This window comes from Anolis carolinensis, chromosome 4, assembly GCF_035594765.1.
Source record: "Anolis carolinensis isolate JA03-04 chromosome 4, rAnoCar3.1.pri, whole genome shotgun sequence".
In the NCBI taxonomy this organism is placed as follows: Eukaryota; Metazoa; Chordata; class Lepidosauria; order Squamata; family Dactyloidae; genus Anolis; species Anolis carolinensis.
In genome coordinates, this window is record NC_085844.1 from 59,038,001 (window position 1) to 59,052,424 (window position 14,424).

The 14,424-nt window shown below is 38.2% G+C and overlaps 1 protein-coding gene across 4 annotated transcripts in view; it reads right to left on the reverse strand.

Annotated features, from left to right (window-relative positions):
• Positions 1-13,091, reverse strand: part of myom1 (myomesin 1) — an 88,002-nt gene extending 74,911 nt beyond the window's left edge. Inside the window, exons 1-3 of one of the 4 annotated variants that reach the window (XM_008108701.3) lie at positions 13,019-13,091; positions 10,763-10,890; positions 8,894-9,309 (exon numbers count right to left, since the gene is read on the reverse strand). In XM_008108701.3, coding sequence (XP_008106908.2) covers positions 8,894-9,273 — 380 coding nt within the window. In that variant the 5' untranslated portion in view covers positions 9,274-9,309; positions 10,763-10,890; positions 13,019-13,091. Of the gene's footprint in view, positions 1-8,893; positions 9,313-10,762; positions 10,938-13,018 lie in introns of those variants that run through there. The other 3 variants (XM_008108700.3, XM_062980471.1, XM_062980469.1) reach the window with 3 other exon arrangements.
• Positions 13,092-14,424: the final 1,333 nt, after the last annotated feature.

The following is a 14,424-nucleotide window of genomic DNA, read 5'->3' on the forward strand; positions in this document are numbered from 1 at the left end:
AATGCATTGGATAATCCAGAACGTTGGATAAGTGAGTGTTGGATAAGTGAGACTCTACTGTACCATGGATTGTTGTACATGGACATAAAGGTAGTAACAAGAAATAATAATAATATTATAATAACTTTATTCTTGTATCCCAAGTCCATCTCCCAGAAGGGACTCAGGGCAGCTTGCACAGGGACAAGCCCAACAGCAACATAAATTTACATATGAACAGAAAATCAAAAGAGTAATTTAAAAACAGTATGCCAATAAAATATAATATAGAAATTCTTGAAAGGATTCACAGTTTGGTTATGCTGGTTTGTGATGACAACTACTGTACAGTAGATAATAAATTTTCATTTTTTTAAAAATTCAACCATAAATGTGAATTCTTCTTTGTGGAAAAATAAGACATCCCCTGAAAATAAGACCTAGTGCATCTTTGGGAGCAAAAATTAATATAAGACACTGTCTTATTTTCGGGGAAACAGGGTAGAAACCTTGTAGTCCCCATCCTCCTATTTGTAACTACAACATCTCTAGTTATGCCTAGGAATAGCTGTAATGTAGTGATCGAAGATGTTACTTCAGGCTACTGAAGAACAACATTTAGAATTATTCGTTCAGAATGTCATCTAAATAACTGAACCACTCTGAAATCTCAAGCAGGCTGAGAAAGTAGATGAAATATATAATCTCCTCATTGCCATCCGCTGGTTAGCTGATCTCATGCCACTAAAAAAGGGGGCAACTAATAGAATGCAACTGGATGCTAAGAACCCCAGAGATTTCAGAATTAAAAACCCAACACCAGTTAGCAACATTTCTTTATATGAAGGATGATTTGACCCCATGTTATGGATTTGTTAAATTAACCTGGTTAGTAAAAATCAGGGGTCCCCAAACTAAGGCCCGGGGGCCGGATGCGGCCCTCCGAGGTCATTTACCTGGCCCCTGCCCTCAGTTTTATAATATAATATATTGTATATACATATAATATTGATAATAATATTATAATGTAATACAATATAACACTAATAATAATACCATATAATAATATTAATTATATATTCTATATTACATATAATATTACTAATAATATAGTATAGTGGTATAGTTAAATAAAGTAATATATAATGCTAATATTGTGCTATGCTAATAATATAATATATTGTATGTATATATAATTTGTAAGCCACTCTGAGTCCCCTTTGGGGTGAGAAGGGTGTGATACAAATGTAGTAAATAAATGCAGTAAATAAATAATAAATAAATACATTTTAGACTTAGGCTCGCCCAAAGTCTGAAATGACTTGAAGGCACACAACAACAACAACAACAACAACAACAACAACAACCCTAATTAACTTGACTATCTCATTGGCCAGAAGCAGAAGCACACTTCCCATTGAAATCCTGATAAATGTATGTTGGTTAAAATTATTTTTATTTTTAAATATTGTATTGTTCTTTTATTGTTGTTGTTGTTGTTGTTGCTTTTGCACTACAAATAAGACATGTGCAGTGTGCATCAGAATTTGTTTTTTTTTTTTTTTTTGAAATGATAATCCGGCCCCTCAACAGTCTGAAGGATTGTGGACCGGCCCTCGGCTTAAAAAGTTTGAGGACCCCTGGTAAAAATTATCACAGTTTCAGATAATTTCAGTGGAATATATTCAAGGATCATCAATTTTATGACAGCTGATAACACTTGCTGCTTATGAAAAGGCATGGAAGTCAGTGATGCTGGTCATTCATGTACCTTTCAGTAAACTCTGGCATATTATTTTGCACTGGAAAAACCCTTTAGAAGACAGATCTCATAAATGTACAGTATTGTCATTTGACACCTCACTTTTCTGATGCCTCACTCTTTCTACACTTACAGAAAAGGTCCATTAACTTGTTGTTGATCCTTCTTTGGGATACATCAGCTAGCAATGGAATAGATTGAATAATCATGAGAGTAGAAGCATAGAACTCAGTAGTTCTCAGTAGTAGAACTCAGTTCCTGCTAGGCTAAAGCTTTCTTTTGCTTGTGTTCAACCTGAGCAGATCAATGTTGTGAAACAAAACCTCAAACCATAAATATTTGAAATCTTGCCAGAAAAATATGGTGTCAATATTTTTCCATTGATTAGAAAGTTACCTTCATTTTCATTCTACAATTGGCCCTCCATATTTGCAGGTTTAACTTCTGTGGATTTGATTATTTGTGGATTTGATTAATATGATCTACCTAGCAAACTAGGTAGATCTACCTAGCAAACTGGTAGCACAGTGTGTTAAAGCGCTGAGCTGCTGAACTTGCAGACCGAAAGGTGCCAGGTTCAAATCCCGGGAGCGGAATGAGCGCCTGCTGTTAGCCCCAGCTCCTGCCAACCTAGCAGTTCGAAAACATGCAAATGTGAGTAGACTAATAGATACCGCTCCAGCGGGAAGGTAATGGCGCTCCATGCAGTCATACCGGCCACATGACCTGGAGATGTCTATGGACAATGCAGGCTCTTCGGCTTAGAAATGGAGATGAGTACCAACCCCCAGACGTCAAGGGAAACCTTTACCTTAGCAAACTATAGATTCTCCAGTGTAACTTCCACTTACTTTTGTTAAAGTCAGAGAATTGTGAAGAATCATACAGAAGCTTACCACAGACTCTCATTAGAGGACCTAGAGATTCCTGGAAAAGTTTCTCTCATGTTAAAAAACATATTTTAATTCATTTTTTTCACTTTCATTGGGATCTTGTGCCCCTAATCACAGTGAATGTGCAGGGCTGACAGTATCTGAACTACTGTTCCGATCCCTTATAACATCTGAGTTTGTTGTCAACTGCATACAACACCAACATTGTTCAAGAGTCAGCAGTTATTCATACAGCAGTGACATGCAATATTTTCTGTTCCTTCTTATGACTTTTAAATCTTCACCAATAGTAAAAGTAAAATTCAAAAAATTAGAAGGGAGCAAGACAGACCCAAATATCAGTCATCAGGACCCATTTGTTCCTTGCAAGATAGTCAAGTTAGTTTCATAATGTCTTAAGGGCAAACTAATGATACTGTAAAGACATTCTTAGCAATTACATGCTGATATTTCTCTTACTCTGAAGTAACAATTTAAAATAAGACATTAAGTGGACATGAAAGGTTAAACCTGTGTCTCTATGTTGACCCCTCTCCATAATGAAGAACCACAGTCTGCTATTTTTATTGACAAAAAGTAATATGCTTTCTACACATAATTTTGGTAATAAAAGTTGCATATATGCCTCCTGAATTGGGATCGTGAGAGGCAAAAAAAATTCCACCTACTCCTATGGTAGGGTCCCAGTCTGGTTCATGTCCTCTATATTTACTGTAGGATGGCTAATTAGATCTTTAAACTATCATTTAGTTTGGCACTTAGCTTCAAAGCCTGGATTGAAAACAGCGTGTATATCCTTGCACTGGACAATAGTTATAATTCCAAACATGCAAGAAGTAAACTTTGTTTCCTTTTCACTAAGTTTGCTTGAACTATGTGAATACACAGTACTACAGATACATAGCAGGTATATCTCAGGAAAATACTGTATGAGACATTCCTCCTAGGATGATGGAGTTTGGTTTTATACTGCTAGGTCAAACAGAGTAACAGGACACTCTTGGAGACAGCCCAGACTCTGACCTTATACTGATAGAGCTATCTATTTTGTGTTCTGTCTCTTTGGAGACACACATTTTGACAGTTCTGATTAAATTAGGAAGGGGAGCTCTTCAAAAATCCAGTATTTCGTTTAATTGAGTGAATAAATACTTTCTTCCTTGTCTATTGTTATGAAACGTCATTTTTAGATAGATGGCTCAAGAATTAGAGCTCTTTCTTCCATGCATTTGGGTGGGGAAGAGCATATGACAGCAGGTTGTCCTCAACTTTGCAGGGTCAAATTCAGAACCTCCAAGGTCATGTGGCCGGCATGACTGCATGGAGCGCCGTTACCTTCCCGCCGGAGTGGTACCTATTGATCTACTCACATTGGCATGTTTTCGAACTGCTAGGTTGGCAGAAGCTGGAGCAACAGCTGGAGCAACAGTGGGTGCTCACTCCGCTCCCGGGATTTGAACCTGGGACCTTTCGGTCTGCAAGTTCAGCAGCTCAGTGCTTTAACACACTTCGCCACCGGGGCTCCTATTCCTTTAATAGATGCATAAAATAAGGAATTTCAGCCAGTGTTATTAGCCATTCAATCAGGTAACCTATTTTCTCATTTAATTTTTTATTAATATACGAGTTTGCCATAACATTCAAACAACAGCACACGACGTTTTACAGATCATACACACACCCGAAACCCATATCCCACACAAAATAAAACCTCTTCCTCAAACCTGTGCACCCTTCACCATGACTTCCAACACTGAAGCACTATGAAGCCTTTAAGCCAATTTATCTATCCTTGTTCATAGCCGTAAATTCCTTATGGTGCTCCTCTGTGTCACTGACTCTCCACTTTTTGGAAAAGTGGCTAACTTCCACTTTTATTAAAAGTCCTCATTACTTTTGTTTCTCCTATTATTGGGTAGTTTGAGCATTAGCATATATTCCCGCATTCTTTCCCTCCAATCCTTTCTAATTAAACATTTTGAGGTAACCTATTATCATAGTTTTAAGGAACTGTGTGTGTAGTGTTTCCTCTCGTTTGAGAGGACACATTCCTCTGAACATCAGCAGGTTTCCTTCATCAAAATGGATATCTGTTCCACTTGGGGTGGTAGTCGGGGGGGGCGGGGTGGTTTTGTTTTTTATGATTGAAATCCAGCCTCTGTCTTGCACTATCTTTGTTGGGTAAATGATTTGTCCTTTTCTGACTACAGAAGCCCCTCATGGTGCAATCAATGTCCAGAGAAGTAGGAGATCCCTGCTCTGCACATCAAGAAGAACTCTCCTTGCCTTCTGTGACATGTAAATTGGCTCTGAGCCTTAAAGGCAGATTAATTTGGTATCAAATGACCAGTGCCTCCTCCTTCTCCGCACCTAAACTGATGAGTAGAGACATCGCTAATAACATATAAAAGGGAATGTCTTTAGTTACACTTTGGGAACTGCTCGGAACAGTGGGTCACCCTTTGGCCACAGTACAGAAATGCTGCAGTGTTTCGTCACAGGTTCTGATGGCTACATTACCCTGAGAACCAACATCAAAAATACTAGCCTTAACCTTGGAAAGTCTCTGAAGCAGAGAAGGAGAGCTGATACAAAATGACACGGCAGAGAAGATGTAGAAGACACAAAGTACTAACAATCTTCCAAAATATGTTTTGGATATATAATATTGTACATTGAACAAATCAAGAATCCTTGTTTTTGTATGGCTCCAATAAAACTTCAAACAATAACCATTAAGGCTGTTTGTACAGTCTGAAATCACATGGCTAATTAAATAATAAATGTAATCCTATTCACATTGACACCAGCAATTAAACTGTAAAGATCACATATTAAGTATCCATCCAAGTAAGCAAATGCCAGTCTATAACTCAATAATAAGCAATGACAGATTTGCTTTTTCCAAGTTTTCCTTTTAAAATGATGATAGATTGGATATTTCAATGAAATTTCTAAATGCCATTGGTCTTCCACTGTAAATATCAACTTTAAATTATCAGAATAAGAGAGAAGATAGACTCAGGCCCCTACAGGCTAGTTCTGCTGATTTCCAAGGTGAAAAGGCCAATTTCTGTCCACTAATACAAGAAGCAGACTTGGACCCTGTACAAGGCCTCATTAATGCTTTGGAAATGCTAACACTTTGTCTCCTGAAACAGGGTGCTGGAGTTTTCCTCCTGTGGAAACACTATGGAGGCTAAGAAACTCATGGAGGTTGAGGAACTCACAAGTCTACCTCTAATCCCAGGGCACATTTCACTGGGACCACTACAAATTCTATGTTACACAGATATATTACAGCTGCTTCCTCCTTTTTTATTATTTTTCAGAGACAAACAAACATAAGATTGAACAAAAGCAACACACCACTGTTTAGTATACATTTAGAAGTGATAGTCCCTTTTATTGTGAAAGTCACAACTTTCTCTTAGCAGTTGCTTTCTCTTAACTCTGTATTTTGCATTCCAGAATGCTATTTTGTGATTTGCAAGTTTGGTTGCTAAAACATTCATTCCCACTGAAATTCAGACAATTCTAACAGCTCAATTGGCCAGCTTCCTCTACATTAAAAAAAAAACCCATGCCTAACTTGAATATTTCTTACTCGCTGTTAGCTACCTCTCCTTCTTTCTCTGCTTGCCAACCCCATCTACCACTGCTTGTTTCCTTGTTCTGCCAGCCAGCATTGCTTTGTCCTGGCTGTCTGCCTCCCACATTTGGTCCATTGGCTTTCTTGGTACAAGAAAAACAGTTCCAGGTGTTTTGGACTTCAGCTCCCAGAATTCCTGACCATTGAACAAGCTAGCTAAATCTTCTATGAGTTGGAGACCCAAACACCTGGAAAACCACAGGTTGAAGAGGCCTGTCTAAACTAAAGCTCTAAAGCTCTACTACAGGGAGTATCACTTTCTTGCAGTGGTTTAATCTTTGCATCACTTCCATCTACTCTAATTCTAAGTGAGGTGGCCAAAAGTCAACAGGGTCTACAGTGCTCTGGGCAACAGAAAATCCATATTTTCAAGTTAAAAAAATAGAGATATACCTTTTGTTCCACTTTCTAGAAATAACAGAATCACTAGCACAAGCAACATAATGAAGACTTGATGAGTTCTTTTGAGCCCGGGAACAGTACCCAGTACTATGAACAAGCAACTATGCGAAGTTACTATGCATCTACTGTTCTTATTGGTGCAATCCCTTGGAGTGAATTCTAATATCACATTTGGTCCTTCCACATACTCGGATTCCATGGAGAATTAATGATAGCTGGTGTAAATTGAGGCATCAGTTATAATGAAGTAAATTTATTATTGTTTTGTATTTATTGTCATTGAAGGCACCATCTTTATTATTAGAGCATAGACATGAAAGCCATTGTATTAAATCCACAGAAACCAAAGTAAAACTAACATAACATGGCAGATGTATCACTCCTCCCAGATTTAATTTTCTCAATGAAAAATCAGGAATAGAATGGATGGCTGTGATTTTAATCTGAAGAAGCACTGAATCCTTGCTCTCCAATTATTATGTCAGTGATAGTCATTATTCCGATTATTTTAATATCCATAGCTGAAAACACATATATTTGCCCCATAATTAGAAAGGACAATGGCTTGCAAAGCAGATTTCATTTGTGAAAAAATGGCTCAAAGTAAAAGGGTTTAGCAGTTCTGTTTTGGTCATTTAGTCAGATTAACATGGGTAGTTAAAATCTTGTCAGGAGACTATAATATAGTGTTACACGTGATATTTTCTTTCTAGGTTAAGTGGCAAATAAAGGAATATCAAGTGAAATAAAGTTTACACTGAGTAATAGTTAATTATTCCACCAAACAAATACAATAAAACATCCCATAACCTGGGGTTTCACATATGTGCTCCAGGAGAAAGAATTCTTTATCTAGGGATTTTCTAGGTCCTTCAGGTGAGTCTATGGCAGGGGTCCCCAAACTTTTTAAACAGGGGGCCAGTTCACGGTCCCTCAGATCATTAGAGGGCCAGGCTATAGTTTTTTAAAAAAACAAACAAACTATGAACAAATTCCTATGCACTATGCACACTGCACATATCTTATTTTGAAGTAAAAAACAAAACAAAATGGGAACAAATAGAGCCTCAAGTTAATAATAATCATCATCATAATCATCATAATAAAAACTAACTGTGCCCGGCCACGCGTTGCTGTGGCAAAGTGGTGGTGGTATTGGTTAAAAATTGTGTAATTTTTATTTGACGTTATTTGTATTTTTTTTATAAATTTTATTGTAAGTTATCTTTTTATTATATTTGATTATTTTCTTGTATTATTTTTAGTTATTTTCTGTTATAGTATTTTATTGTATTAATTTTTTAGTGTTTTTAATTATTTTAGGGTTTTTTATTGGGTTGCTAGGAGACCAAGTTGGAGGAGCTTAGCCTTCTAATTGGCAGCAATTGGATAAAAGCAATTATTCCTCTCTCTCTAATTAGGACTTTATTTTTCTTTTCTTTTTGTTGTATCAACCTAGAGCCGTGGATGATGGGTTGTGTTGTCAAATTTAGAGGTTGGGGGGCCTGTAGCTTTGTTGTTTTGTGGGTCACCGTGATGCCATCACTCTTTTATATATATATATATATATATATATATATATATATATATATATATAGAAGATAATAAAGAGGGTTGGAAGAGACCCCTTGGGCCATTTAGTCCAATCCCCTTCTGCCTTTGTGCACCAAAAGCACTAGCAAAGCACCCCTTCATAATTATTAATTATGAAATACCATTATAAACACAAGCAAAGCTTTGGAAGGTGCGCACCAGGTGAGGGAGGAGGCAGAAAGAGTGCATATGGCATGAGTGAGGAGGCGGGAAAGGTGCCTGTGGCGCGAGGGAGGAGGCAGGAAAGGTGCACACTTTTCCTTCCTCCTTCACACCACACGCGCCTTCCTCGGTGGAAGAGAGGGAGCCGCCACCACGGGGGCTTGATAAATGGCTTTGATGGGCCACATGTGGTTTGCGGTCCATAGTTTGGGGACCCCTAGTCTATGGTGTACTTCCCCCAAATGTTACCACAGAATTATGTCCAAAGTTGCACATAACTGCACTCGAGCCAGAAACATATCCCCTGTGAATATGGGATAATTACAGTGTAGACCACAGAATAATATCCTGCTCTAGTTGAATCTAATGGAATGCCTGCTACTCAGTTGAATGAAAGGGAATATAACCATTTCATGCCATTACACAATAAAAGTTTGTGTTTTGCCTTACCTTGGAGTGTATGTTTCGTATCCAAGTCGGTAGGCATCAGCTTTCTTACTGATTAACTCAGATCCAAGTCGGTAAGCCTCAGCCTTCTTACTGAGCAAGTCAGATTCCAAACTATAAGCTGCAGATGTTTTACTGTGGGCTACTGAATCATGAGCGTAGGCTTCAGCTGATTTCTGGCTTGATGCTATAGACTGCTGGTCGTAAGATGCTGACCCATGGCGGTAGGCAGCCTCCTGGCTATAGGCAGCTGATCCATGTGTATAGATTGCAGATTTGCGCTTTTCTTCTTTGTGGTACTGACTCAAGGTGGATTCCAGCTCTTTGTGACGATAGGCACGGTCGAAATGTTGATGGTGCCTCTGGTAGAATGGTAAAGACATCCTGGATTTCTCCTAGCACACGTCACAACTTTGGATCTACTACCAAAAAGAGCATGAAGAACAAGCTATGTTAACCAGGGAATGCTGAAGCAGAATTATAAGCTTAAGAAAGTTTCAATAAACATAGGGTGCCTCTACACTGTAGAATTAATGCAGGTTGACACCACTTTAAATGGTTCAATGCAACGGAAACCTGGAATTTGTAGTTTGGTGAGGCACCAGCACTCTCTGGCAGAGAAGGCTAGAGACCTTGTAAAACTTTAGCTTTCATAATTCTATAGCACTGAGCCATGGCAATTAAAGTGCTGTCAACCTGCATTAATTCTACAGTGTAGAAGATGCAAGATACTGTAACAGACATTAAAGTTGCATCAAATGAAAACTAGGCGATTGTCAAGTTAGTCTTTGCTGGATTCACAGTTATCTTTACACAAGAATCAAAATTCAGGAGCAGAACCCAGGTGTGAGCTATATTTGTAAGCCAGGTATTTTGAATGGTTGCATTAACAGCTGAAAGGGGCAAATTCATGTTATAGATACAGTATGTTTTAGTTTTTCCACACTGACATTTGAGAGTATAAAGAGATAGTATTTCCCCAACAATTTATATAGGCATTATTTCTCTATGCTCCAACATAAAAGTGACACTCCCTCTCTGCAGTTTCACAAGCACCTGCTGTTTGGCTCAGCAGTTAGAAGATTAGGCATCTGCAAAAGCCGGCTTGAAGATTATTAGCCATTCTATGGATATGGATGCCATTGCCCACTATTTTTAACCTGTGTTAGTTCTTCAGACATTCAAGTAGGTTTGAAGAAATGCAAATGGACAGAGGAAGAGTTTCACAAACCCTCTCACTGACATGTTAAAAGTATCAGGAGAGATAGCTGTTTACCCAAAACTGCTTATAGAAATGAAAACAATTTAAAGAAGCGACAAAGCTGTTTCATTCTACATCCTAAAAGTGATATTCAAATTTTAAAACCTTGAAACGGGAATATTTTTAAGTTTCAGCTAGGGCCCTTCCACACCGTCATATATCCCAGAATATCAAGGCAGAAAATCCCACAATATCTGCTTTGAACTGGGTTATCTGAGTCCACACTGCCATATATTCCAGTTCAAAGTGGGATTTTATTCAGCTGTGTGGAAGGGGCCCCAGTCTCATCTGTGCGTATTTCAAAAGTAAACAGTGCATGCACAAAGAAAGGTATCTCACAGAATAATATATACAGCAAAAAATTATAGTCAAGCCATTAACTCATTGTCTATTTGAAAAACACTTGATCAGTTGTAACAGTTGAATTGCCCAAATACTGAGACTTCAGTCTTAAAATTCTTCCAGTATGTCATTACAGTTTTTCTAATCCACCAAGAATTAGGTGGAAATATACGAAAAGATAGAGAAGGAAAAAAGGGAAGGGTTGCCTAAATGTCTAAAATAGAGTAAATTTGTTTGACATCTAAGATATCTTAACAAAGCACACTTACCAGCAACCCAACCAAGATTAATGAAGTTCAGTCTTGCACAGAGATAAATGATTGGGAAGAGAAATCCAGTAGAAGTTCGATCCAGCAAGGCTGCTGAGAGGATCAGTTGAGGATGGGGCTGCCAGGTCCTGAACAAAAATATTGCCTGCTGTCAGAGGAATGTGAGAGCAACACTCCCGACCTTTTATGGCTGGGAAGGCTGTTAAATATAGCAACAGCAAAGAGATAGAGAGAGAGAGGCTCGACTCTGTTCAAATATACGATGACAGGCAGCTTCAAGCTACAACTTTTGTCCTTCCAAGTCCCGGCTAAACTGAGTCCTAAAGTTTTCTGTTAGCTCAGAAAGATGTTAACACAACATGGTTGTGCCATAGAAATTCAATTCATTTAAGTGATGAAGGCAAATGTGATACCACATAAATCCAATTTAGAAAGAAGCTGTCATTGCATTGACAGGAGCCAAAGTACAGTAGCTTGGCATTAACAGGGATTCCTGAGTGCTCTTGTGTTCATTTCAATCATAGGACGCTATTAACACAAGAAGTATTGATGCATCCTCTGCGGATAGGAATTAATTTCAGCTAAACAATAGTGGACTCTAACAAATTGGCTGATTTCCACAATTGAATCTATTTTGTGGATTTAAATGGGCAAAAATGTTTTCCGTAATCTCTTGATCAGCTACCACTTTAAAAAAGCTAGTTAAGATAATCCTCTCATTTAGAAGTTTATAATAACTAAGATTTTTTTCAAAGTGGTAACAAGTCCACAGATCACTGAAAGCATTAATCCAAATTAAAGGCATTGCTAAATTAAAGGAGCTCAGTAAGTTATGAGTAATGTAACTAGAGGTCGTCATCTGTGGAGCTTTCTGGAAAATTCACATCACAATACAAAACTAAACTCCCATGGCTTTACTGTTTCTTGGGCCTGATTTAGTTAAGTTTTTATTTATGGATGGCTTCCTTCTGTGCCACTTTCCAGAAAAAAGAGAGTGGCCAATTAACTTTCTGTCCACTATTTCTTTAAACTTGCACATCAACATAAATAAACCTCATTACCTGGGTTCTTATCCTTAATATCTACTTATAGCAAAAAGACAGACTTTTTTTCCTCTTGGCCCCAGACCTAGAAGTTTGTCCCCTTGCCCCAGTCATCCATTTAGATATAATTATCAATTTGTTTGTTGGTTTTGTTTCAGGAGTTGGAAAGTCTATTTCTATTGCTGCCCCAAGATAATGTTCCAATGAGAGTAAAAGCAGTAAAAGGCAAAATTATGCCTTTATGTAACTGTTAAAGGCAACCAAGTCTAAAACTTTGGCCCTCTCCAATGTTTGTCCTACAATTTTCATCAGTTTCAGACAGCACGGCATTGAATTTGCAGATTTATCGTTCAAAACATCCAGGGGATACATGTTCCCCATCCTTTTCTAAAGTAGGGATAGCCAACTGGCCTATCAGTCCTTAATTCTGGATATTCTTTGTCATGATTCCCAGCTTTGAGATGCAAAGCCCAGCACCTTCTTACCTAGCAGGGTCTTTTGTCCTTTCCTGGGAGAGGTAGCCTGAAAGATCAGTCACTGTACCAGATCTTGCATTCAGTGTAGCACCAAGCGAGAGGTGGTAGCAGTTAGGAGAGTGGCATGAAAGTTATTACTTAATGGCATTCCTTCCTCTGGGAAATGAGAGCTCATCCTGGAGACTCCTAGGATGATCTCTCATTTCCTAAAAAGAAGACTTGCCTGCTGGTTGAAAGCAGCAGGCATCTCTCTCACATGGGCGACATCGGCAGCACTCTCAGGGCAAAAAGGGGGAACCAACGCTGACGTGGCTAAAAAGTGGTTTCAAGAGGCATATACTACTTTTAAACTTGGCAAGAACAGGAAATAAGAAACTCCAGAAATCTCTGGGGTGAACTCTCATTTCTACCTGGCAAACTGCCTGACAAGGTAAGAAGAAGAGAAACTCTTATCACCTTGCATGTACCATTCAGGACCCTTCCACACAGTTACATAACCCAGAATATCAAGACAGAAAATCCCACAATATCTGCTTTGAACTGGGATATCTGAGTCCACACTGCCATATATTTCATTTCAAAACAGATAATGTGGGATTTTATTCAGCTGTGGGGAAGGGGCCTCTCTTACCACTCTCTGCCAACTCTTTCTAACTGGGAATGAGCCACAACAAAGTTGTCAAAGGAGATAGTAAATTTCATGTCTGGAAAGGATCAAAATAATCAATGATATTTACCTGACTTCTTGCTGTTGTTGATATGTATCTCTTCTGTGTCATCCATGTTCTCTTCTTATGGCTTTATTAAAAACTATAAAAATAGTAATTGTAAGAGTTAATATTGTAATTTAGACAAAAATAATAATAATATATTGGAAAGCAGATGACAGATACCCAAAGGATGTTGGAGTGACTGTATTCATCATAAAACAAATCCCGGAATCCAAATTACATATTGGTGGTATCATTATTACAAACGACACAAAATCACTATGTTGTTTGAAACCCACTGACCTCTTCACCAGGTAAAAACAGCAAATATCATTCAATAGAAGAAAAAACTGTTTATGGAATCACAAGTCTGCATCTTTTTATTTGTGAGTTTACAGAAAGAGTGTATTTGTAAAAGAAAAAAACAGGCCTCACCTAGCTTAAAGAAGACAGAAAAGTAACCAAAATAAAGACAGTAAAAGAACGCAATAACATTTCTGTTCTCTGTGTTGTCAAAGACTTTCATAGCCAGATTCATTGGGTTACTGTGAGTGTTCCGGGCTGTATGGCGATATTCAATTACAACATTCTCACTTGCCTCAGGCAGACAAGAGTTCTTTCTCCCACCTTGGACTTTCCACAAATATATAAACCCTACTTGCCTAGTTTCCAACAGACCTCATAACCTCTGAGGATGCCTGCCATAGATGTGGGTGAAACATCAGGAGAGAATGCTTCTGGGACATGGCCATACAGCCCGGAAAACTCACAGCAACGCATTTCTGTTCTTCATTTGCAGCACAAAGTCTGTGATCTGGGCCTCCACAAATGCAATGGCACCGGTTTGATTTCATTTGATTTGCATATCTGTAATGAGTTATGGTAATGTTTCCTAGAATATCCTGACCAACATGGTATGATACAATCCTCTTGGCCAGCTAGGCCATATCAGTTAAGACTGTCAGCCTAGAATCAAGAGATCTGAGTTCTAATGTCATCTCTGTCCTGGAATTCACTGGGTGGCCTTGACTTTCTCAGTCCCCTCACTTGGTCCTGGAAAGATAAAAATGAGAAGACCATGTACGTGGCACTGAAATCAAAATATACATGAAACAGATGGAATAAGGTAGCCTTACACCCTCTCCATACCCTAATTTCTCATTATTAGACTGGAAAAAGAATTCCAAACAGGAGAAATACCAATTTCCCCAAATGATGACTTTAGGAAATTCTTGTCCTTCATTATACTATTTTTTATTTATTGCCACATATATCAAAAAGCTTAAACGTGGTGATTGACTTTGACCCAGATTGACACTCTCATCTCTGTACTTTTTTGGTTTTCATGCTGGTAAAAAGGTGGGGTATGAATTGAATGCGTGAATGAATATTGTACACAAGTATCCTAGTTTATGTATACTTGAATATAGCGC